General features: G+C 37.3%; 1 protein-coding gene across 5 annotated transcripts in view; it reads left to right on the forward strand.

The window, feature by feature from the left end:
- The window catches only part of PLEKHA5 (pleckstrin homology domain containing A5), a 251906-nt gene that overhangs the window by 196645 nt on the left and 30082 nt on the right, over window positions 1–25179 (forward strand). For 4 of the 5 annotated variants that reach the window (XM_061125096.1, XM_061125095.1, XM_061125098.1 and 1 more), the window contains 3 exons: window positions 16286–16348; window positions 17540–17620; window positions 17756–17905. In XM_061125096.1, coding sequence (XP_060981079.1) covers window positions 16286–16348; window positions 17540–17620; window positions 17756–17905 — 294 coding nt within the window. Of the gene's footprint in view, window positions 1–10443; window positions 10525–15726; window positions 15763–16285; window positions 16349–17539; window positions 17621–17755; window positions 17906–25179 lie in introns of all 5 variants that reach the window. The other variant, XM_061125099.1, reaches the window with a different exon arrangement.

Raw genomic sequence — 25179 nt, forward strand, 5'->3', positions numbered from 1 at the left:
AAAGTTCTGTTGGACAGTGTTATTCTAGATGATTTATTATATAAACTTTTTTTTTTAAATAATAAGCATTTATTTCACCAAGTGTCAGGCTTGTAATTTGCCAGATGTGCATTTTTGTTGCTATTATTGTTGTTTCTTTGTTTATTTGTCTATACCAAGTCTTAGTTGCAGCACACAGGATCTTCGATTTTCTATTTACATTGCGCCACGTGGTATCTTTCAGTTGGTAAAGAACCCGCCTGCCAATGCAGGAGACGAAAGAGACACAGGTTTGATCCCTGCATTGGGAAGATCCCCTGGAGTAGGAAATGGCAACCCACTTCAGTATTCTTGCCTGGAAAATTCCATGGACAGAGGAGCCTGGCGGGGGCTACAGTCCATGGAGCCGTGGAGAGTCAGACAGCTGAGCTCACGCACTGGCCGGCTGGCTGTGGGATCTAGTTCCTGGACCAGGGATTGAACCCAGGCCTCCTACATTGGGAAGGCAGAGTCTTAGCCACTGGACCACCAGAGCAGTCCTATATAAACTTTTTAAAGAGCATTTAAGCCACGACTTAACCACTTCTTATACATAAAGGGGGATTGGGAAATTAATCTTCCCAAGGACAAATTATAGGAATGATTGTCCTGTCTTTGCTCACTGGTAGTGTTTCACCTTCCTGACTCTCCCCCTAAAATTATTCAGGAGCATTTATCTTATGACTTACAGCATACTGATCCTTCTGCTGTCCTAGCTGGTCTAGTTTCTGTAGCAATAGATATTTTTAAACAGATATTTGAAGCTCCTAGGATAATATAACAACAGGTAGTTGGAAATTGAATTCTTAGTAATACCCCAGATCTCAGTGGACTCTGCTGAGCCCACTGATACTAAAGTGATTCAATTGATTTTTTAAGGCAGTGAAGTCTTTTAATGCTGTATTTCATACAAAAACAAGAATGTTTTAGTCTCCATGCAATATACTTGTGTTTAGATCATTAGTTTGAAACTTTTCATCTTTTGATAGTTGCACAGATATCTTGACCAACATTTAGTACCAGCATATCAGGACCTAGAAAAAATTCCTAATTGGTGATGGTTGAGTTGGTCCTCGGTTACTTACATTAGTGCTGGGACAGGATCGCAGTTCTCATGCCTGATTTCCTGTCAGAACGACCACTGGATCTTTAGCAAGACAAAAACAAAAGTACAATTCACAAGGACTTCTGCACCCCAGCCGCCACTCAGAGTCGCCAGAGCCCCTCTCCCCGACTCTGCATGTTTTTCTAATCCCACAGGTGATTAATTTTTCCCCCTCAGTCAGGTTTGAGAACCACGAAGATAATGACAAGGAACACCAAAGAGGAGACATCTGGGTGTTTTGGAAACAGAAACACCATCTTAGTGCTTTCTGACCTTTGTCATGTATGGGACACACAGAAAAGTGAGAGTGGGGAGTTCCCGAGTGGGGCAGTGGCTAAGACCCCGTGCTCCCAACACAGGTGGCCTGGACTCCGTCCCTGGTCGGAAACTAGATCCAAGAAGAGAGTGACAGGATCTGTACACACCTTGACAGAAACTGGAGGCCATGCTTTGGGGGCATACCAGGGGCCCTCTAAGGACTAAGGTGGTGTCTGTCTCCACACACCTGGAACCCTTTCCCAGCCCACAGGTGTCTATTGGAAAGCTGCTCATGATCCTACCAGCTGTGGCATAAGCTGCATAGAATTGTGTTGAGTAGGTGGATTCTTAACCACTGGACCACCAGGGAAGTCCCAGTGATGGGTTTTTAATCAAGATATTTCCAACAGTAACATCAAAGAATGCTCTGTATTCATACTTGCCCCAAATGCCCCAAACCTGAGAAAGAGACTAGAATTAAGTATTGAATTTTCTAGGTAGTTTTTATAAACATTTGGACTGACACATTTCAAGTAATAATATGTGTTTTTGTTGTAAACAGACATATATTGGCACCACCTGAGTGTATTTCCAAGAGATTTCCATTTAGATTTTCTTATTTACTGCTGAAGTGAGTTATGAAAATAGTGTAATGCCCAAATCCTGTGTTCTCGTTTTTATTATTATAAAACAATGGACCTTTCATAATGCTTTATAATTTTGCAATTAACTGGAACCCAAACCTGTATTACCTTTCACTTCAAAGAAGGAATTAAAGCAGGAAGCGAAGCATTTAACTGATTTCCAAGTAAATTATTAAGCATCCCCCACATACTAATTAGTCTTTCTCTTGCTCTGATTCCTTAAAACCAAAATACATCAGCTATCAGAAGCAGTTCCTTCATGCTGCCTAGGGTTCTTGTAGTAGTCAAGCCAGAAGAGAATTACTACATAGTCCTTTTGTTTTTGTCCTTTAAAGAACTTACGCATGAAATTCCAAGGTCTCGTAGAGCATTATGGTTTTTGCTTTTGTTTTTAGGTCATATTGCACTGCTTTAATTTGAAAGCTGTTGTATAACGTTCACATAGCAAAAACTAAGCAGAATGTGCTGTTTCAGTGTAAGTTATAGAAATGATCATTTTCTATGTATTAAAATGTAGGTATTTCATGACACAAATCAACCTGTCTATGAAACAGACTCACAGATGTAGAGAACTTGTGGTTGCCAAGGGGGAGAAGGGTGTCTCGGAGGAATGGATTGGGAGTTTGGGGTTAGCAGATGCAAACTAATAGATATAGAATGGATAAGCAACAAGCTCCTACTGTGTAACACAGGGAACTGTTAATATATACAATATCCTGTGATAAACCATAATGGAAAAGAGAAGAAAAAGAATGTATATATACCAAATCACATTGCTGCGCAGGAGAAATAACACAACATTGTAAGTCAGGTATGATTCAACAAAATAGAGAGAGAGAGAGAGAGACGTTGATAGATAGTTTTCAGAGGTGATTTAGTAAAAGAAACTACTACCCTATCTTTAGGATTATTTGGAGCAAAAAAATATCAAGTATTTCTGCTTCAATGATGTGCAGAGGGTAAAGGTTCAGTCTTTCCCAGCATCAGGATCTTTTCCAATGAGATAGTTCTTCCTATCAGGTGGCCAGAGTATTGGAGCTTCAGCTTCAGCATCGGTCCTTCCAGTGAATATTCAGGACTGATTTCCTTTAGGACTGACTGGTTGGATCTCCTTACAGTCCAAGGGGCTCTCGAGAGTCTTCTCCAGTACCACAGTTCAAAAGCATCAAATCTTCAGTGCTCAGCTTTCTTTGTGGTCTGATTCACACATCCATACATGACTACTGGAAAAACCATAGCTTTGACTAGACGCACCTTTGTCGCCAAAGTAATATCTGTGCTTTTTAATATGCTGTCTAGGTTGGTCATAGCTTTTCTTCCAAGGAGCAAGCATCTTTTAATTTCATGGCTGCAGTCACCATCTGCAGTGATTTTAGAGCCCAAAACAATAAAGTCTGCCACTGTTTCCACTGTTTCCCCATCTATCTGCCACAAAGTGATGGGACTGGATGCCATGATCTTTGTTTTTTGAATGTTGAGTTTTAAGCCAGCTTTTTCACTCTCCTCTTTCATCTTCATCAAGAGGCTCTTCAGTTCCTCTTTGCTTTCTGCCGTGAGGGTGATGTCATCTGCATATCTGAGGTTATTGATATTTCTCCCGGCAATCTTGATTCCAACTTGTGCTTCATCCAGCCCAGCATTTTGCATGATGTACTCTGCATATAAGTTAAATAAGCAGGTGACAATATACAGCCTTGACATATTCCTTTCCAAATTTGGAACCAGTCTGTTGTTCCATGTCCGGTTTTAACTGTTGCTTCTTGACCTTCATACACATTTCTCAGGAGGCAGGTAAGGTGATCTGGTATTCCCATCTCTTAAAGAATTTTTCAGTTTGTTGTGGTCCACACAAAGTCTTTGGCATAGTCAGTAAAGCAAAAGTAGATGTTTTTCTGGAACTCGCTTGCTTTTTTTGATGATACAGCAGATGTTGGCAATTTGATCTCTGGCCTTTTCTAGCTTGAACATCTTTTCAAGCTTTGCCAGCTTGAACATCTGGAAGTTCTCGGTTCACGTGCTGTTGAAGTCTGTTTTGGAGAATCTTGAGCATTACTTTGCTAGTGTGTGAGATGAGTACAATTGTGCAGTAGTCTGAGCATTCGTTGGCATTGCCTTTCTTTGGGATTAGAATGAGAACTGACCTTTTCCAGTCCTGTGGCCGCTGCTGAGTTTTCCAAATTTGCTGGCATATTGAGTGCAGCACTTTCACACCATCATCTTTTAGGATTTGAAATAGCTCAGCTGGAATTCCATCACCTCAACTAGCTTTGTTCGTAGTGATGCTTCCTAAGGCCCACTTGATTTCAGACTCCAGAATGTCTGGCCCTGGGTGAGTGATCATACCATTGAGGTTATCTGGGTCATGAAGATCTTTTTTGTACAGTTCTTCTGTGTATTCTTGCCACCTTTTCTTAAGGTCTTCTGCTTCTGTTAGGTCTGTGCCATTTCCATCCTTTATTGTGCCCATCTTTGCATGAACTATTCCCTTGGTGTCTCTGATTTTCTTGAAGAGATCTCTAGTCTTTCCCATTCTGTTGTTTTCCTCTGTTTCTTTGCACTGATCACTGAGGAAGGCTTTCTTAGCTCTCCTTGCTATTCTTTGGAACTCTTCATTCAGATGGGTGTATCTTTCCTTTTCTCCTTTGCCTTTGGCTTCTCTTCTTTTCTCAGCTATTTGTAATGCCTCCTCAGACAACCGTTTTGCCTTTTTCAATTTCTTTTTCTTGGGGATGGTCTTGATAACTGCCTCCTGTACAATGCCCTGAACCTCCGTAGTTCTTCAGGCACTCTGTCTATCAGATCTAATCCCTTAAATCTACTTCTCACTTCCACTGTATAATTGTAAGGGATTTGGTTTAGGTCATACCTGAATGGTCTAGTGGTTTTCCCTACTATCTTCAATTTCAGTCTGAATTTGGCAATAAGGAGTTCATGATCTGAGCCACAGTCAGCTCCTGGTCTTGTTTTTGCTGACTGTATAGAGTTTCTCCATCATCAGCTGCAAAGAATATAATCAATCTGATTTTGGTATTGACCATCTGGTGATGTCCATGTGTAGAGTTGCCTCTTGTGTATTGGGAGAGGTGTTTGCTATGACCAGTGCATTCTCTTGGCAAAACTCTGTTAGCCTTTGCCCTGCTTCATTTTGTACTCCAAAGTCAAACTTCCCTGCTACTCGAGTTACCTCTTGACTTCCTACTTTTGCATTCTAGTCTCCTATGATGAAAAGGACATCTTTTTTGGGTGTTTGTTAGTTCTAGAGTGTCTTGTAGGTCATCATAGAACCATTCAACTTCAGGTCCTTCGGCATTAGTGGTTGGGGCTTGGACTTGGATTTCTGTGATATTGAATGGTTTGACTTGGAAAGAAACAGAGATCATTTTGTAATTTTTGAGATTGCACCCAAGTACTACATTTCGAACTCTTTTTGACTATGATGGCTACTCTGTTTCTTCTAAGGGATTCTTGCCCAGAGTAGTAGATATAATGGTCATTTGATTAAATTCACCCATTCCAGTCCATTTTAATTCACTAATTCCTAAAATGTCTATGTTCACTCTTGCCATCTCCTATTTGACCACTTCCAATTTACCTTGTTTCATGGACCTGACATTCCAGGTTCCTATGCAATATTGTTCTTTATAACATTGGAGTTTACTTCTATCACCAGTCACATCTACAACTGGGTGTTGTTTTTGCTTTAGCTCCATCTCTTCATTCTTTCTGGAGTTATTTCTCCACCCACAAAATGTAGAACAGTTATACCAAGGAAATTCTCTCAGTGTTAAGAAAGTTGTCAGACCCACAACAGATTTCCCAACCTGGGGATCCGGCAAAGGGACAGAGAACCCCCAGGGAATTTGACTTTGGAGGCCAGTGGGATTTGATTGTAGAACTTCCACAGGGCTGGGGAAACAGACTCTTGGAGGGCACAGACAAAGCCTTGTGTGCACCAGGGGCCAGGAGAAAGTATCAGTATCCCCACAAGAGACTGAGTCAGACTTGTGAGTGAGATTGTCTAATGGGGCCCAGACTCCTCTTGTGTGAGATCTTGAGTGTTGTGTTCAGCTGCCCTCAGCCATTGCACGCTACATACTAGGGGCATGCCACCGCCTACAGGGCCACTCCTGTCTGCACATCATTCTTAGAAGCCCACTGCCCAGGCATCCTAGCAGCCCTTGGGCAGGTGGGTGTGACACCCAAGGGAATTCTGAAATGGTCCCCCTGCTTTTCCTGCTGTAGATAGACTTACCCATCTCTCCAACTTGAGTGAGATGAGATTCTCTAAGAGTATGTGAACTGAAGAACATTCACTGTGCTCAGATTACATTTGACTGACTTCAACACTTTGAGAAAGAACATTGTAGTTACTTCTGCCAAAAGGAATCCTGAGGCCAGACCATCACCTTGATGTTTTAATGATACTGTCTACATCAGAGATTTTCGAGGTGTAGATTATCATCATCTGGAAGTCAGGATCTCTGTTTTTTCAAGCTCCTCCTGTGATTCTGGGTTCAGAACCACTGGTAGAAATAAACTTGAACTTTGATTTCTGATGTAGCCTGTAATAAAAAGGAAAAAAGATAGTTGTAGGTATTTACAAATGCATTGGGATAGCTTGCTTTTTTTAGTAAACATTTCTTCAGTCAGTTTCTGATATGTGTACAGATTCATAAGGCAGAATAAAGGTTGTGAGAACAGTTCTAGATCAGGGCCTCGCTGCACCAAAGGACTTCAGCAACCTTAAACATGACATGAACACATGTGCTGAAGTTTTCTCTTAGCTTCTTGTGTCCCCAGGGGGTGTTTGCAAAGGATATAGTTGTGCCATTATTTTAAGTTAGAAAAGCAGTATCTATACAATGTAGAAAATTGGGGAAATTCAGAGAAGTATAGAGAAAGAAAAAATAATCATTCTGTCCTACAATTCAAAATAATAGCTGCTGATATTTTTCATTTCTTTACTGTACTAAACTGTCAGTTTCCAAAGATGCCTTCTAAGTTTACTATTCTAGGATTTGATACAAACATTTGAAATTTTTCATAATGAAAAGTAGTCAACTTCAGAAGTGGTCCCTGTGACACTCTGTACTTTGTAACTTTAAATGTTATTTTTTCCCCTGATAGCTCAGTTGGTAAAGAATCTGCCTACAATGCAGGGGACCCCCTTTGTTGGGAAGATCCTCTGCAGAAGGGATAGGCTACCCACTCCAGTATTCTTGGGGTTCCCTTGTGGCTCAGCTGGTAAAGAATCTGCCTGCAATGCGGGAGACCTGGGTTTGATCCCTGGATTGGGAAGGTCCCCTGGAGAAAGGAAGGGAAACCCAATGCAGTATTCTGGTCTGGAGCATTCCATGGACTGTATAGTCCATGGGGTTGAAGAGTCAGACGTGACTGAGTGACTTTCACTTTCACTTTGTTAGAAAAAGACAAATACTGTATGTTGTCACTCATATATGGGATCTGAAAAGTGAAAACAAACAAAGGAATGTAACAAAACAGGAACAGACTTACAGATGTAGAGAACAAACTAGTGGTGACCAGTGGGAAGACTGGAGTGGGGAGGGGCCAGTTAGAGGTAGGGGGTTAAGAGGTATAAACAACTGTGTATAAAATAAAGAAGCTACATGAATATTTTGCACAGCATAAGGAATGTAGCTCATTTTATAGTAACTCTAAATGGGGTATAATCTATAAAATACTGAATCACTGTGTTGCACACCTGAAAATAATATAGTATTGTAAATCAACTATACTTAGTTTTTTAAAAATGGTCATTTTTTAAATGTTATTTTTGCTCTTTGTACTTTTTTTTTTTTTTTTTAGTTTTTCTGTTCCTAAGTCAGTGTCTTCTCACAAGGTCCCCCCTCTTAGTGACTTAATAGTTAATGATCTTTGACAGGTAAATTAAATGGAGGCAGTTTTTAAATCGAAAATGTGGCTTCCCTCTATAACATGCATATTTATCCCCTTGAAGTATTCTGCTAAATAAATCAGGCTGTACTACCCTTCTGCCGAAAAGATATTGTCCCTTTTCCCTTTTAAAATACATTTTTAAAAAGTATTTCTTAAAGGTCTAAAGTCTGGATACTAGTCACTGGTCTGTACCCTGTTGAAGCTCCACTTAAAGGTGAAAAACCACCATATTGACAGACCTAGCATGTGACAAGGGCCTATTTGCAAGTCTCCACAGGCAGTTGCATTTTGACCTTGAGTGTCTTTTATGTTTGGAGACTATCCAACCTGCATTATTTCTTAAACATTCATGCTCTTGACCATCTTTCAAACCCCCAGGCCCTCTACCTTCTTCCTTCCAACCCCCCACCCCCTCACCTAACCTGAATCAAGCACTCTTCTGTCTAATTTTCATGGCATGCTATTGAAAAATAGCAAGTGTAGATGAGATTGCTTTGAAAATCAAAATGATATAATACCGAAAATGAAGAGAGACTAAGCTACCTACATTATATGAAAGAAAGAAAGTGAAAGTCACTCAGTCGTGTCTGACTCTTTGCCACCCCATGGACTTTATAGTCAGTGGAATTCTCCAGGCCAGAATACTGGAGTGGGTAGCCTCTCTGCTCCAGGGGATCTTCCCAACCCAGGGATCGAACCCAGGTCTCCCACATTGCAGGCGGATTCTTTACCAGCTGAGCCAGAAGGGAAGCCCACATTATATAAAGTATGTATCAGTGCAGTCAAATGATGAAGCCAAAACCAAAGGCAGTTAGACTTTATTCCAAGATCAACATTTGATTGGGTTTCCCAGGTGGCACTAGTGTTTAAGAACTCTCCTGCCAAGGCAGGAGACGTAAGAGATGCGGATTCAATCCCTGGGTCGGAAAGATCCCCTGGAGGAAGGCATGGCAACTCACTCCAGGATTCTTGCTTGGAGAATCCCATGGATAGCCTGGCGGGCCACAGTACATAAGGCTGCAAAGAGTCAGACTTGACTGAAGCAACTTAGCACACACGCAACTCTTTGGTTAAGATAAAATGACAAACATTCCTTTAAAATAGAAAGAGGTCTTAAATTTCTGTATAAAAGATGTTTTCTGCTAAAGAAAAAATTTTATCTATAGTTGTCTATTTATAAGTTACTTCCCAACACTAAAATTTTATGTTGAACTTCCTATCAACACAGTTCTTTCCTGTGTGCATGAGAAGTCACCTGTAAATGCCTTGGTTCCTTACTGGGTAACAGTGAGGGGAAGAGAGTTTGAATTCAACCAGCATGTAGATTTGAGTTTTACTGACATACAGACATTTGAGTTTAAGTAATAGTAAATGTTTAGATTTAAAAACAAATTACTTACCTAGAATAAAACTTTTTAAAAGGGGATTAAACCAATCACAGAATGTTTCTCATTTGACAGCTAAAACAAAAATTACTGACTTGAAACATTGGTAACTAGACTGCAAATAAAATTGTCTAGGTGTATAGTTTTCAAGATTTAATTTTTACTTATGCGTTCAGTCTTAAGATTAGTAAACTTTGGCAGATTTTGTTAAATCAGTGAAGTAGCATTTGTTAACCATGATAGAAATGTTTAATTTTCTATAATATGGGGGATGAAAATTATGTAAAGTAAATGTCACAAATTGCAATTATAAACAGACTTATCTGCTTACAAATGGTACAAATATGTTGGCCTTTTACTGTCTCTACATAATGATAATTGTCTTTTTACTGCTTTAACTTTTGAGTCCAGAGCCTGCTAAAACAAATATCTTTCTAGAGGCAGTAATTAAGTACAATATAGCTGGAAATGTGAACATAATTTCAGTCTTTTAAAGAGCTGGGAGATTCACTGAGTCTTTGCTTATTTAATTTTAGTTTGCACAGCTTTGAAATCATTCTGCATATGGTGTTCTACTTTGAGATAATCCGAAGTAGAGTATATATAAACGTCTATCAAGATTAATAATAAAGTGTGTGATTGTTTAAGTGAGAAGGTATTATTTGTTGAGAGCTAAGTTTTTTTCTGAAAAACCTTACAAAGAACTGAATATCATTTTAAGCTTTTCTACTAAATAAGTAATTAAGTTATGCCATTTTTCTCCCTTTAAGTTTATAGGTGGTTGCCTTTTAGTTTATCCTTTGAATCTTGATGCTTTATCATCTGTTCTAGTGTATATAAGGATGTTCATTAATTGATTATATTGATTATGTTTATTAAGTAAAACCTTTACTGCAGTTAGTAAGCCCTTTTTATAACCTTGGCAGTATTTTACAGCTTTTAATACTTGTTTGAAATGGCTTATATTAAGTTGATTCTGTACAACCTTGGGATAATATATAAACAGCTGCACTCTTAGGAAGATATTAAAGTAGAGGCTATATTTACAGTGTCGTCTTTCAAATCTAGCTATGCTGTAAACTGATGTTTGCTGTATGCTCCTCCTGATTTGAAATAGATGAAAGAAAATGAACCTATTATCACCATGGTTCACACAATGATTGAGAACTCGGCGCTAAGACCCCAACTGTACCAGCAAGTAAGGTCTTGGACAGTGAATGATACTGCTTTATCATCTGCAAAACCCCTCAGTGACAGTTTTCGTTTCTCCTCAAAGTTACTCATAACATTGGTCTTTTTTCTTATTCCATTTTTTGTTTCTGTCTCTTTGGAAAAAAAAATAAAAACAACAACCCAACTCATCCATGCTTTTCAAGACGCTGCAGTTCTTCGCATGGCTTTGCTGAACATTCTGCTGTTGAATATTAAATGTGCCATTTTCTTGAAGTTTTTATACAGAGTATTTGATTGAAATGTACTTGGAGGTCTGCAGTACATGTGTAAAATTTTTTTACTCACTTGCCATTAATTTTTGATTAAAGCATTGTAACTGACTTTTAGGGAAAACTTAAAAGAATTGTTTTTCCCCCTTTCAGGGGCAAGCTCCCCAACCTCTCTCCCCAACAGTGTTTTAGAAGTAGTTTATATTTGTATGGAAGTTATTTAGGGCTTGTTTCTGTACTGTGGTATGGTAAAAACTAAAGATAACCGTTTCTTACCATACTGGGAGTGACTTCTCCCTGGATTCTTTTCACTCTTCTGTAGTCGTCATGGTCTTCATATCTTACCCCGTTCTCTTCCCTAACTCAAAATACGTGCCATGGCGCTGGCTAGCTTGAATTTAGGACCTCGGTAATCTGCAGATCTGCAAAAGAAGTCATGTTACACATTCCTCTCCAGTTTGTGTGTTTTTTTTTTTTTTTTTCTGTTTTGTATTTCATGGTCTAATTGTTCTTAGCTGTGTGTTTTGCAACATCAGCTTAGCTTCTTCCACTTCAACACCCTCAAATTAACTGTGGCCTATGACCTGTCACAGTATTTTAAAAATCATACCGAGGAAGAAAATTAACTAACATGAAAAATGAATATACCTTTTAACTGAAATATGTAAAAGCACCTGGTAAAAGAAGCACCTTGAACTTGCACTGGCTTTAAAGGTGTCTGATTTGCCTCAAGGTGCCTTGAGGTCTGCATGATGGAACTTGTAACTGGGAGACTGAAGCAGTTGGTGGGAGGGTCATTCTTATTTCTGAGCCCAGTTTTCAAAACATGTAGAGTGTGTGATTGAGCATAGTTTTTAATTTGCAACAAGGAGATAAACTATTAAATATTTAAAGTTAAACAGCTTTACTCTTCAAAAGAAAAAGGAATCTCCATTCTTAAAGTCACGAGATTATAGAACCTTGACACTTCATTCCAAAAAGCCACACTTTTTGAAAGGACTTGATCTGGAATTGATAACCTTTCTCAGCATCCAAATCTGTCAGTTTCTAATTTTATATAATGCTGACTGACATGAGATTGAAGGCCTTTTATTCTAACAGGTTGTGTTTTCGTTTTTCACATTTTGTATGTTTCCAATAAGTAAGAGCTGAGATTTTCTGTTTAGTTTGATTTTTCTTTTGTATATTGATCGGTAATCAAGGCTGATGGTGCAGAATTCATTGCTGATTGAAATCATTCAGCTGCACTAGAAGTTCTCACTGGAGTTTTTCAAAAAACATGGAGTTTATCTGAGACTGGTCTTCCATAGCATCACTGACCTTGAATACTGAAAGAGTAATAGATTTATATACACATATTTCCACATACTGATTCTTGAAAGAAAAAAAAAACCCTGAAATTGCACAGAACAGGAAGATCTGAAGGTCTGAGAGCAGCAGCCATGCCTGAGTTTGCGATATGGGCAGCCAGGTAATCTATATTGACTATCAGTGCTGTCCAATCTAGGGAGTTTTTAGATAATTCTTTTCTTTAACTAGCCAGTAGTAAAGTGATTAATCATTGGCAGAGCATCACTGATAGATAAAAGTGACAGACACAGTTCTTAAATTCTGTCTATATAGACTTCTATGAATTGAAATTATATCTTGTTTTTCTCCAGATTTTCCTTCTGGTGTTACTATTGAAAGAAAATCTTTATGAAAATTTTTGTTGTACACCTGATGGTTTGCTTTTCTGGGATTGCGTTGCAATGCTGTGTTGATGGGTTACTGAAGTTTAGCTGAAAATAAAGTGGCAGTATGGGCTTCCCAGGTGGCGCAGAGGTAAAGAATCCACGTGTCAATGCAGGAGACACAAGAGACTTGGGTTCAATCCCTGGGTCAGGAAGATCCCCTAAGAGAAGGAAATGGCAACCCACTCCAGTATTCTTACTTGGCAAATCCCATGGACAGAGGAGCCTGGCGAGCTGCATTCTGTAGCATCACAAGAGTTGGCACATGACATAACATAACATAACATAACAGTGTTTTATGACCATTTATTCTGAGTCATAGCCATTTCAGGTTTTCTCTTAGGAGACCCTCTGTGTTTCCATTTTCCTAAAAGAAAGAGGACACCTGAGAAATAACCTAGGCAGTAATTTTTTTTGGGGGGGGGGGGGGGGGGGAGCAGCATTCAGTATGCAAGATCTTAGTTCCCTGACCTGGGATTGAATCCACACCCCCTACAGTGGAAGCATGGAATCTTAACCACTGGATCACTAGGGAAGTCCCAGTAATTTTCTTAAAATTAGTCTTATTTTCTTAAAATTTTCTTAAAATTATAAAAAGAACCTAAAACTGAACCAAAGCAAATGTTAAGTGAGCATCAAGTTTGAAAATTCCTCTGGTTCTATTAACCATTCTATCTCCTTTCACAAGTACAATTTGTTCTTGTACAATTAGCATAATTAATATCAGTGAAATTAATCACATGACAATTGCTTTAAAAGATACAGACTGATTAGCAAATATGCATGCATAGCCTTAAGAGCATTTTTGAGTTTTTGTAGGACATGTCTAATTTTATCGAAATATTTCGCCTCAGATCTGTTTTTGTCTTTTATGTATATATTCATATGCTTTAAAAGATATATATATACACACATATATATATTTCACATACTTAAACGGGATACTGTAGAAGGTTCAGTTTTAACTGGCAAAAGTGATTTTGTTTGAACTTAATGCCAAACCAGTTTTTAAAAAGATTATGATACTATACTATGAAAAAGTTCTGAATTTCTAAATATAATATAATACATATCCTTATATAATCAGTAAAGTCTGTATAATATGCTTTTCAAACTGAACTAATTACTTAAGTAACCCTCGGTCACTTTAGTGTTGCCGAGGTACCTCAAACAACGGTATTCAAACTCAGAACTTTCTTGCTAAAGATGTGTTTGAAAAATGATAAAAAATATTGCCATGAAACATTATTTCATGTAGAACTTGAGTTAATCAGAGTATTCATGAAGTTAATTTTTTTTTTAGTAGGATTTTGATGTAGAGAACAAAATAGTAAACTTCTTTGATTCTAGATGGAAATTTTTTAAAATAAATTATATTCTAGAATTCCATGGTGGTCCAGGTTTAGGGCTCGGTGGTTTCACTGCTGTGACTCAGTTTCAGTCCCTGTTTGGGAAACTAAGATCCCTCAAGCCTTGTGGTGTGGCCAAATTTAAAAAAAAAATTTTTTTTAATAAATAAATTCATCTTTTCTTAAAAAATCATCAGTAATTATAATCAGTAATAGGAAATGGGCCATGCTTAAAAGTTAATTTCTTAGTAAATCTACTGTACTCCAGTGTAAAAAAGAAAAAGTTAATTATTTAAAGAACCATCTTGTTTTCTTATGCTTTTCTTCTGACAGGCAAAAGAAATGCATAGTGGAAGGTTAATTATTTTAAGATTTTATTAGCGGATATCCAGTTATTTTTATTGAATAAGTCGATAAAAGGTTTAGATAAATCTTCATTGGTACCAAAAATACAGGTACAACAAAATAAATTAATTTGTGTGTAATATTACTTCTATAGTTTTCAGGAAATAGCATTCTACAGTTATAAGTACACAATATACATCTTTCCTATATAAAATATGCCAACTCATATGAAAATGCAGTGAGATCCACTAAATAAAAATGTTATACCATTATCCAAAATATTTGTTATAAATCACTGAGTTTCCATTTTTTAAATTCTTGGCTTTTTCTCTTTGACTTGGGATATAAGATGAAAATCACATTTTAATCTAGATATAACACTATTTATGCCCAAATATACGTTCCATGGTTTAGTAAAGCTGTTTGGTGTTTAACTTTAAATATTAAATAAGCAAAGTCTTTGTAGACATTTAGCAGCTAAAGGCTTTACATCTTTTATTTTTTATAAATGAGAAATACTGATTTTGGTGTTTCTGACTTTTTTTTTGTCGTGGATGTAAGCATTTTAAAATTTAGATTTTCTTTACTTTCTTTAGATAGAAGTATAAACTCTTCTTGGATCTAGGTGCTTTTATTTAGAATGACAATCAACACTTTTCAGGACATATTCAGTGGCCTTTATTTTAAAATAGTGCATAAATATTCTGACTTTTGTCATTAAATTCATTTTTCATGTGATGTTCTTTTCTATGAAAGTTCTATGGTTTAATAATCACTGTGCATACCCCTTAAGTAGTCACAGAATCATTTGCATGAGGTACGTGAAAGCAATGTCTTGAAGTGAAACATGGAAACCAGGATTGATTATTGTATGTTTGGAATGCTTATTACCTTTTTTAAACTTCTGATTTCCACATTCCTAGATCCATTTAAAGTTATCTACTGTTTAAATAGTGCCTTCTTGAGATATACATGTCAAACAGTTTTTTACAGAGAAGACATATATAGTTGTAACTTTTACATTCTTATGCATTTGTAGTGAAATTTAATTTTCCAATCTAGAATGTAGTTGGGATACATTATTCCTGTCCCCATTTTGAGAAAATGTATACCATTTCATGAACATGCATGGAGCCCCAATTACATTTTCCTACTATGTTTTTCTTACACTGTCTAGCAGTCAGTATAAAGTGAAAAGACAAGAGAAATACTACAGTTTTGCCTGTGGAGGCACTATGATATAGTCTGTGGTACAGCTGACTGGAATGGCTTATTGAAATCTTGGTAAGCACAGTCAGAAATAAGGATTGGCTTGACCAAAAGATACTTGGAAGAAGCTGAAAATAAGGTGTTTAAATACAGTGAATAGTAATTCATTACAATATAATAAAACAAAAGGTGTCAGCAAACACATCTGTACTTTTTATGAAATTTGGCTGTCCATATTTATAATGTAGACTTTCAGTTTTAAGAGATTCTGAGTGCTTTTCCTCTTTTCAATTAAACCCATCCTTTTCCTCCATTCTTTTAGTTCTTAAGACAGAGGAACAAGATAAGTCTATACTGTGTATGTGTGTTTATATATTACGTATATGTATACAATGTGTTCTAGGTTTTGTTAATAAAATTGTACAAAGATGTGTTGGCATCTGAGTGTACACATACACGGTTGTGTGGTTATGTGTATACCATTGAAAGCACGGTTTTGACTGCTAAAATAATGCCTGATTCGAGATTTGATTCGATACAGCTGCTATGATTGTATTTGTCAGTTTTTTTCATTAAAATAATGTGTGTCTCGCAAATGGAAAACATAAGGTGCTGCATAATTTTATTTGACCAGCTTCTTATTTTGTCTGACAAGCTGAAGTTAACTTCATTCTTATGTATCTTGCATATTGATTGTATTGATGTTCAATAATTTTCTATTTTTGTAATGATCTGTGTTTGAACTAAACTTTTTAAAAGTATAGAATCATTAAAAAACCCATTTCTGTTATTGTTATATAAATTAAGATATTTACTATAGGCTAAGTAAATGTGTATTTTTTATCATTTTTAAAGTTGCTGTGTGACATTTTGCCTTATAGCTGTCACAGGACGAATGCAGAGGAACATTATACAAATACAGACCCGAAGAGATAGATATTGACGTAAGTATTAGCATGCAATATATTATCAATGATGCTCTGCCAAAACATTGGAAATAAGCGTGACCAAAAAGATTTCCTCTTCCTGCTCTGCCCTCCAAAATGACATCAAATAAATAACATTTTCTTCTTTTGCACTTAGATTCAATTAAATCCTCATTCCCTGATTTGTCCTCTACCCACCCCACCCCAGTAATTAGCAGTTGAACAAATTTAGCATCATTTAAATGAAAGTAAAGAGTATTTCTGATATAAAATTATGAAGGATTAGAGACAAAGTAAAAGTCATCTGGAGAAAGTGTCAACCTCTAGGAATTCTGTCACTGCCTCCTTTTATTATTGCTGTTAATCGTGGTTTACATCACTGACTTCCTTATTTATATCTCATTCTTTACTCATTTCTGCTGGTTTTACTCCCCTGAGCTGTACCTGCTCATTCCAATGTGTCCCATCTGATGTGACTTGAGTTGTGTTGTCTAACAAAGATAAGGGGGTTACTTTAATAGATAAGTGACAAAGAAAGAATCTCAAATTTCTTGCTTTCTTTATGTCATTATGCAGTAACACTTGGGACGTATTTACTGTTTGTCCAGGGCTTTTATTTTTAGATATGTGATGAACTGGCTTATTGCAGGACTGAAGTCTTATTAACGTGCTCTCTCATGTTATTATAATTAAAAAATTGAGGTGTTACCAAGAATTTAAAACATTAAAATTGTTGAAAGTTATTTTTCTCCATTAGCAATGTTTTTACTTGTATTATTATAGTTAGAAGCGATTTTTTCTGAAGAACATGAACAGCATAATTTTTAAAATATAAAGAGAATTCAGTCTGTTTTAATTAAGAATTGCATAAGTTACTTAAACTCTTCAGCAGTTTGTAGAGAAAATATCTTAACCACATTAAAATGATTTGCTGAAGTCATAGGAGACTGCCTGATTACTAAGAATATTTTGAATTATGTAAGTTAAATAGTATGGTGGAAAATGCTTTTTTACTTTATATGCATTTTTTTAAAGTGTCCTATCTCTATATTCTATATTTTAATTTTTATTTTATTGATTGAAATGAACATTGACCTGATTAGCTATTCCTTGGCTGTTTTAAATGTGAGGGGTTTTTTTGTTATGCCTAAATCCAATTACAGGAAAAATTAAAAACTGCTAACAAAAGACATCTTCTCTGTAACCTAGGCCAAGTTAAGCCGACTGTGTGAGCAAGATAAAGTGGTACACGCTCTGGAGGAGAAACTTCAGCAGCTCCACAAGGAGAAAGTAGGACAATTATGTTTATTATCTACAACTGATGTTACTTTATATGATGATTATCAGGACACTGATAACTGAAGTAGAAAAGAATTAATTCGATGATGCAGAACATTAAGTGTAATCATTTTTTTATTATAATAGTACACGCTTGAGCAAGCTTTGCTGTCAGCCAGCCAAGAGATAGAAATGAATGCAGATAACCCAGCAGCCATTCAGAGCGTGGTGCTTCAGAGGGACGATTTACAAAACGGACTGCTCAGCACGTGTCGTGAGCTCTCCCGCGCCACTGCAGTAAGTAGCAGGGTTTCCTTCCTAGCAAACCGCGGCATGGTATGCAGTTCTTTTTTTTCGATTTAATTTATATCATTTTAATTGGGCTTTCTGTAGGATTTTTCTTTATTATTACAAAATTTTAATTTGTTGCGCTTAATTAAGACTAACAAAAATAAGGGGTGGTCTTTGTTTTTTTAATTAGTAGGCCTTGTGTTCTTTGTGAAATAGTTTTACAGGAAACGTCAACACACCTGTTTATATATTATGAAGATGAGAAGTTCTTTATAATGTTAAAAGTTGCTGCTGTTAGGAAAATAAATGTCATGTTAGAATAATTTTTGGAAGGTGATAATTGGATTCATTGAACCAGCCGTTTCAATTAAAGGCTCCCGAGAAATGCTTTTAAGAAGCCGCCAGCATTACCATTTTACAGCTGCAGTGTGATCTAAGGTTAGATGATAGTTTTGAGTAAGAAATATAATTAGCAGAACCTTTAACCCATAGTCCAGTTACTTCATAATAAAGAGTCTCCTGGGATTACCAAATCTAAAAGTCTTACTTAAGAGTTTATAAATTGAGTGTTTTACGAGTTTAAAGAGTCTGCTTTAGATCCGATGACGTACTCATTTCTAAACATAGTAAGAGCACCTGCCCAGGCAGCCCTTTGAAAGGGAAAAAAGCCATCTGTTACAGAAAACTGCAAACACACCCTTGTGTGTTCCTTCCGTGGGCTGCTCAGGGAGCAGCTACCTTTGAAGAAAGTCCTCAGTGTAACTTAACTAAGAGAGGTCTTTCCCAGCTGGGAAGCTATCAGACTCTCAACGTGGATCGGGATGGGGAACACATGTAAATCCATGGCTGATTCATGTCAATGTATGGCAAAAACCACTACAATATTGTAAAGTCATTAGCCTCCAACTAATAAAAATAAATGAAAAAAAAAAATAAAAATAAACACTAAATTCACTTTCCAAACCAGACTACTTTTAAAGGAATATACCATGGTTTTATATAAATCATAACTTGGTTTTTGTGACTCTTAAGTACTTTATATTTAATATACCTATTCTTCCTGCCTGTCAGTGCAGGAGACACAGGTTTGATCCCTGGGTTGGGAAGATTCCTTCCTTGGAGTAGGAAATGGCAACCCACTCCAGTATTCTCACCTGGAGAATCCCATGGAAAGAGGAATATGGTGGGCTAAGGTCCATAGAGTTACACACAGTCAGACACAACTGAAGCGTCTTAGCATTCTTTAAAACAAACAAACAAAAATACTGTTACTTCCATTATCTCATCTGAGTTTCTTAATTATAGACTGGTGTATACAGATATTTTAAGAATTTAATATCCTTGCAGTTGTGACCTCCTTGAAATCAGAACCATATCTCATTCACCTTTGTAACTGTAGCATTCAGCATTATAGGATGTGCATTAAAAATGTGATAAATCGGGGACTTCCCTGGTGGTCCAGAGCAATGCAGGGGATATGGGTTCAATCCCTGGTCAAGGAACTAAGAGCCTACATTCTGCGGGGCAAGTGAGCCTGCACCACAACAAAAGATCCTGCATGGCACAACTAAGACCGCTGCAGCCAAATTAAAAAACTGTGATGAATGAACTGAATGACTTACCCAGCGTTATAAACCTAATTGAATGCAATACCTCCTCGAGGTCAACTCCAGGTCTTCTATCCATAATCCTGAAGCCTTAGATCGACATAGCTTTTTATAATATCTTCATGAAGAAATGTTATCTACAAGGAAGTAGTCATTTAGTGCATCAGTGATGGGTAGGATTTGGAAGAAAGGGGAAGTGAAGGGCAGCCCATACAGGACAAAACGCTCTGAACCATAGCTGAGAGATGAGAATGTGAAGGGCGTATTTGGAGAAGCAAGAAATAGAACTGAGTAGCGGGCTGGAATCAAAGGTGGGAAATATGAGGTAAGGAAGGGAAAGAGGGGTTACACTGTCAGTGCCAAGCTAATGAAAAGCTTGGAATTTGTATGACAACCTGAGTCGAAGCAAAATTAAGTTGGAAACTATTTCACAATTTGGTGTCTGTTATAGAAAGTTTTAGAGATGTATAGTGTTTAATTGAACTATTATTTCTTCCCTTACTAAGTAGGTTTCGTAACTTAAATCTCATCTGTAGACTCTCTCCCAAGATACCTCCAGTCCTGATGGGAGTTTATCAGATACGTTCAAAGAAATAATCATTTTTGAGTATCTCACTTTCTGGTTGTTATCACATATGATCACTTTCCTGGGAATTTTTTTTTTCCTTTGCCATCAGCATTATTCACTGGTCATTTACAAACCCTCAATATGTTCTTCTAAGGTCTTAATGCATAGAATACAAACTATGTTATCTGTGCCTTTAAGTAAACATATTCATATTTGTAGCTTAGGGCTACAAGTGGTTAGAACTCAGTGGATGTTGACCAGACTTAAATTACATCTCTGGCAATAGAATCCCAAAGGATTCCTCTGATTCTTTCACAGTTGATTTTGGGGCATTGGTTCCAACCCAGGTCCTGAGGTATAAAACATATAAGATATGATGTTAGGCCTCCATAGAGCAAAGCTTTGATCTTCTCACCTGCTTGCCCACTGAGGTATTAAAACCAAGATTTAATACATGATAAACATGTAAAGCAGTGTTGCCTATGTGTTTAATTCTTGATGCAGCGTCTCTTCTCTCTAAATCCTACCCAACACACACACACACACACACACACACTCACGCATGAGTATGCTTTAAAGCATATGATGTCTTTGTGTGCTCTCCTGGCCTCTGCTTCTTTTTTTCTTTGTTTTTAATTTTTTTTTTTTTTACTTTATTCTACTCCTTTTTGACCTAAACCTAATTAGTGGGAAGGATTATTGTAACAGTCAGTTATCCCTTGAAAATTTTCAGCATGTCGCTGTCTTAGTTTGGGTTTTTTCTGAAAGCAGAGCCGGAGATGAGGACCTGGGAGCTGTTTCCAGGAGGCGAAAGTGATGGAGGAAGTGTGGAGAATGAGACGGGGTCGGGTGGGAGGAGTGGCGGGGAGAAGAGTCACGGAGGTTCACTGCTGAGCTGGTCGCCACTGTGGACTAGTAGGGACCCTCTGAGGAAATGAGCTAAATATTTCTAGATTTCCCACTGAGAGGTAGGGAGGCTGGGCTATCTCTCACTCCTTGGTCGCAGTTGCCCCAGGGTCCTTAATTCACCGGCATTTCCAAAGCGCCCGAGTTAATTGACCACGAACACCAGCACCCGTGGAGTTGACCACAGTGCCTTGAAATCAGGTGGGCAGAGGGCTAAGCATCTGCTCCAGTCACCTTTCTCAGGAAGTTTACATTTAGGCTTTATCTCTGATTGTAAGAGAAATATTCTCATGCTTTATTCACTCAGCAGTGTTGCTTTTATTCTCTCTGACAACTCAAGGAGCCAAGTAAAGCAGATGCTCTTCACATACCTTAGATGAGAATTTAGGGCACACCCAATAATGGTAGCAAAATAGATTTGTATTTCTGTGTTATGTACATATATTACCCGGTTTGATCCTTAAGCAGATAATGTGCAAAATAGATGTAATAATTATTTCCATGTTATTTTCATTTTCATTACCTCCACTGCACAGATGAAGAAGCAACTCAGGTTCATGGTGGTTAAATGACTTCCAAAATGACATAACCAATTAAAAACAGATCAACACCTAAATCCAGGACTTTTAAGATTTTTTTTTTCATGTGGACCATTTTTAAAGTATTTATTGAATTCATTACAATACTGCTTCTGTTTTATGTTTTGATTTTTTTACCTTGAGGCATGTGGGATCTTAGCTTCCTGACCAGGGGTCAAACCCACATCCCTTACAGTGGAAGGTGAAGTCTGAACCACTGGGCCACCAGGGAAGTCCCTCGGATTTTTTTATTCTAGGACTTCTGTATTTTCTATTCCACTTTACTCTTTGTAGTTACATAATTTGTATTTTCTGGAACATGGAATCAAATCTAGATTCTCTTACTCAAACATCTACAATCAGAATTCCATGGTTCAATCCTGGGTTTTGGCACCAAAGAAATACAAGTAAATAAAAATAAAGTTGGAATTTAAAGAAAACAGCTATAAAGCCCCCCAATCATCCTGAATCATGCTAATATTATTCACTGCAGAATAGGACCAGTATATGAATAGTAGTAAACATTGTGAATATTTCTGGAGCAATTTATTGGGTGCCAGATTCCATTATAAGTGTTTTCACACATAGTTAAGCCACTTAAGAACCCTTTGGCAGGGGTACTATTACTACTGTGTTAAAAATGGAAAAATGAAACAGAGAGATTGCCCAGAGTTACAGTGAATAAGCATTTTGTATAGACTTCCAGTAACTTTAAATTTATGTTCTAGACGAGATTCTGCATGGGAGGGACTTAAGTCAATGGAGACTTTAGACTAGAATGGATAAAGTTTAATGGGCGGGAGAAGAGGACAGATAAACCACCTTGAAGAGAAGTCTGCACTTGAAATATCTTCATCTTCTTATTCTCCATATCACACAGGGCTACCGAGAATTATAGATATAGCAAAATTGATTTTTTTAAACAAATCTATTGACATACATGGATTGTCATGAAATACACTTTGAAAGATTTCATGATGATTTTTAAATACACTGGTTTTTTCATGATTGTAATACAACATCCTAGAAACAGAGGCAGCTAGGGGTGATAAACCTCCTGAAATAATGCAGTGGAAAGTTACCCAGCAACACTCATGGGTTCGGGAGAATCAAAAATCAAGTCTGAATCTCAGCAAATCTCAGCATCTAACTACGAGTTTATAGGAAATATAGAAAACAGAAGAGCAAGCTAAGCAATACCACAGGAATTCAGTTAACAGAATCAAGCATCAGAGAAATTCTATAGAACAAGTGACCGATTTTCTTCAACAAATAGGTAGCAAAGGAATAGACAGGGAAATTGTTACAATTTAAAATATTTTTTAGGACTTCCCTGGTGGTCCAGTGATTAAGAATATGCCCGCCAGTGCAGGAGACACAGGTTCAGGCCCTGGTCTGGGAAGATTCCACATGCCAGGGCATCTGCGCCCATGGCCACAACTGCTGAGCCCTTGCTCTAGAGCCTGAGCTCTGCAGCAAGAGAAACGACCACAGTGAGAAGCCGAGCCCCACAGCCACACAGGAGCCCCTGCTGGCCGCAACGAGAGAAAGCCCACACGGCCACGAAGACCCAGCACAGCTAAAAATAAATAAAGTAATTTTTAAAATATATTTTTCAAGAAATACATGTGTGTGCTCAATCACTCTGTTGTGTCTGACTCTTTGAGAACCCATGGCCTGTATGTAGCCCTTCAGGCTCCTCTGTCCATGGGATTTTCCAGGCAGGGATACTGGAGTGGGTAGCCATTCCCTTCTCCAGGGGATTTTCCCAACCCAGGGCTTGTACCCAGGTCTCCTGCATTGCAGGCAGATTCTTTACCATCTGAGCCAATAGGGAAGCTATTAATTATTAGAATTCATTAGAATTTATGTTATCTTTTTCATTTTTGTTTCTTTTCTGAAGTGTTTATAAATGAAACAGTATAATCTCTGGTACTTGCTTTGAAATGATCCCACGGGGATGGAAAATGGATTCTGTAGATTAAACCAGATTGATCATGTATTGATTAACTTTTGCATTTGGGTGCTTGTTGGCTACATTTGTTTATATTTGGAAATTTCCACTGTATATGTCTGAGGGGTATTATAAGAATCCACAAAACTGCTAACAAAGGGGGAGCATATTAAATCTTTTTATCTTGTGTTCTATTCTACTTTTATTATTAGAAAAATGTATTATATCTTCAATTTGTACAATAAAAAGCAACCATTTTCTTTGAGATGGAATATTATTTTGTTTCAAAGAGAAGATTAGAGGAGAAACTAAATATGTAAGTTAAAGATTGTAACTAGCCAATAAGTTAAAGATTATAAGTAGCCAAAAAAGTAAAATGACTATAATTGTTACCATAAACTAGATATTTAAAATTAAGGTAGCTCCATAACCATACCTGATTTAGTTGAACCTCACTTTATATAGTTGGAATTTGTCCTTTGTAACATCTTTTTAGGTTTAAAAAAGCCAATATACTAGTCATTATCAGACAGTATAATAAGATATGTTATGCATTTAGTAAGTAGTGATTTTTATCTCTGATGCAGTTATATACTAAGGCAAGTATAAAATCATTTAAAATATTTTTTTAATTATTCAAATTCTAAACACATTGTTAATATCTATGCCAAGAAATCTCTACATCCTGAAGGTAAGACTGAAATCACATTAACTTTATTTCGATTGATCTCAAAAATCAACTAGTTCTGATACCCAGTTGACAGAATTGTTATCATTGGGTAATAATGGCCAAAATTAATATTTTTGTGCCTAATCACCAAAACATAATGGTAAATTTAAATTGTTGTTTGCTGTTTAGTTGCAGAGTCAGGTCAGACTCTTTTGCAACCCCATGGACTGTCAGGCCCATCTGTCCATGGGATTTTCCAGGCAAGAGTACTGGAGTGGGTTGCCATTTCCTTCTACAGAGGATCTTTCTGACCCAGGGATTGAACCCACAACTCCTGCATTGCGGGGAGATTGCTGAGCTACCAGGGAAGCCAAATTTAAATACTGCAGTATTTTAATTTTCCAAGGTGTAGTTGTGGACATTAATCTGTAATATTTAAACATGAATAGTTGTTGGAGCTTAAGAAGCTAATTTTGTTGTTGTTCAGTTGCTAAGTCATGTCCAGCCTTTTGCAACCCCATGAACTGCAGCATGCCAGGCTTCCCTGTCCTTCATTGTCTCCCGGAGTTTGCTCAAACTCATGTCCTTTGGGTCAGTGATACCATCCAACCATCGCATTCTCTGTCGCCCCTTTCTCCTCTTGCCCTCAGTCTTTCCCAGCATAATGAGTCAGCTCTTCGCATTAGGTGGCCAATGTGTTGGAGCTTCAGCTTCAGCATCAGCCCTTCCAGTAAATGTTCAATGTTGATTTCCTTTAGGATTGACTGGTTTGATCTCCTTGCTGTCCAAAGGACACAATGGAAAGGCAAAAAGAAGCTAATAATCACACTATATCTGTATTACTCCCTCATCTCTATTTTGAAGCAAAATCTACTGCCAATTTCTGATGCTTGACATTTTTTTTTAATAAAAAATAGAACAGTGGATTAACATTTCTTAGATTAGAACTCAGGAACACTGCTTGAGAGGAAAACCAGAAGCAGACCAGTCTATTAGC

The sequence above is a fragment of the Dama dama genome, chromosome 22 (assembly GCF_033118175.1).
Source record: "Dama dama isolate Ldn47 chromosome 22, ASM3311817v1, whole genome shotgun sequence".
Taxonomy (NCBI): Eukaryota; Metazoa; Chordata; class Mammalia; order Artiodactyla; family Cervidae; genus Dama; species Dama dama.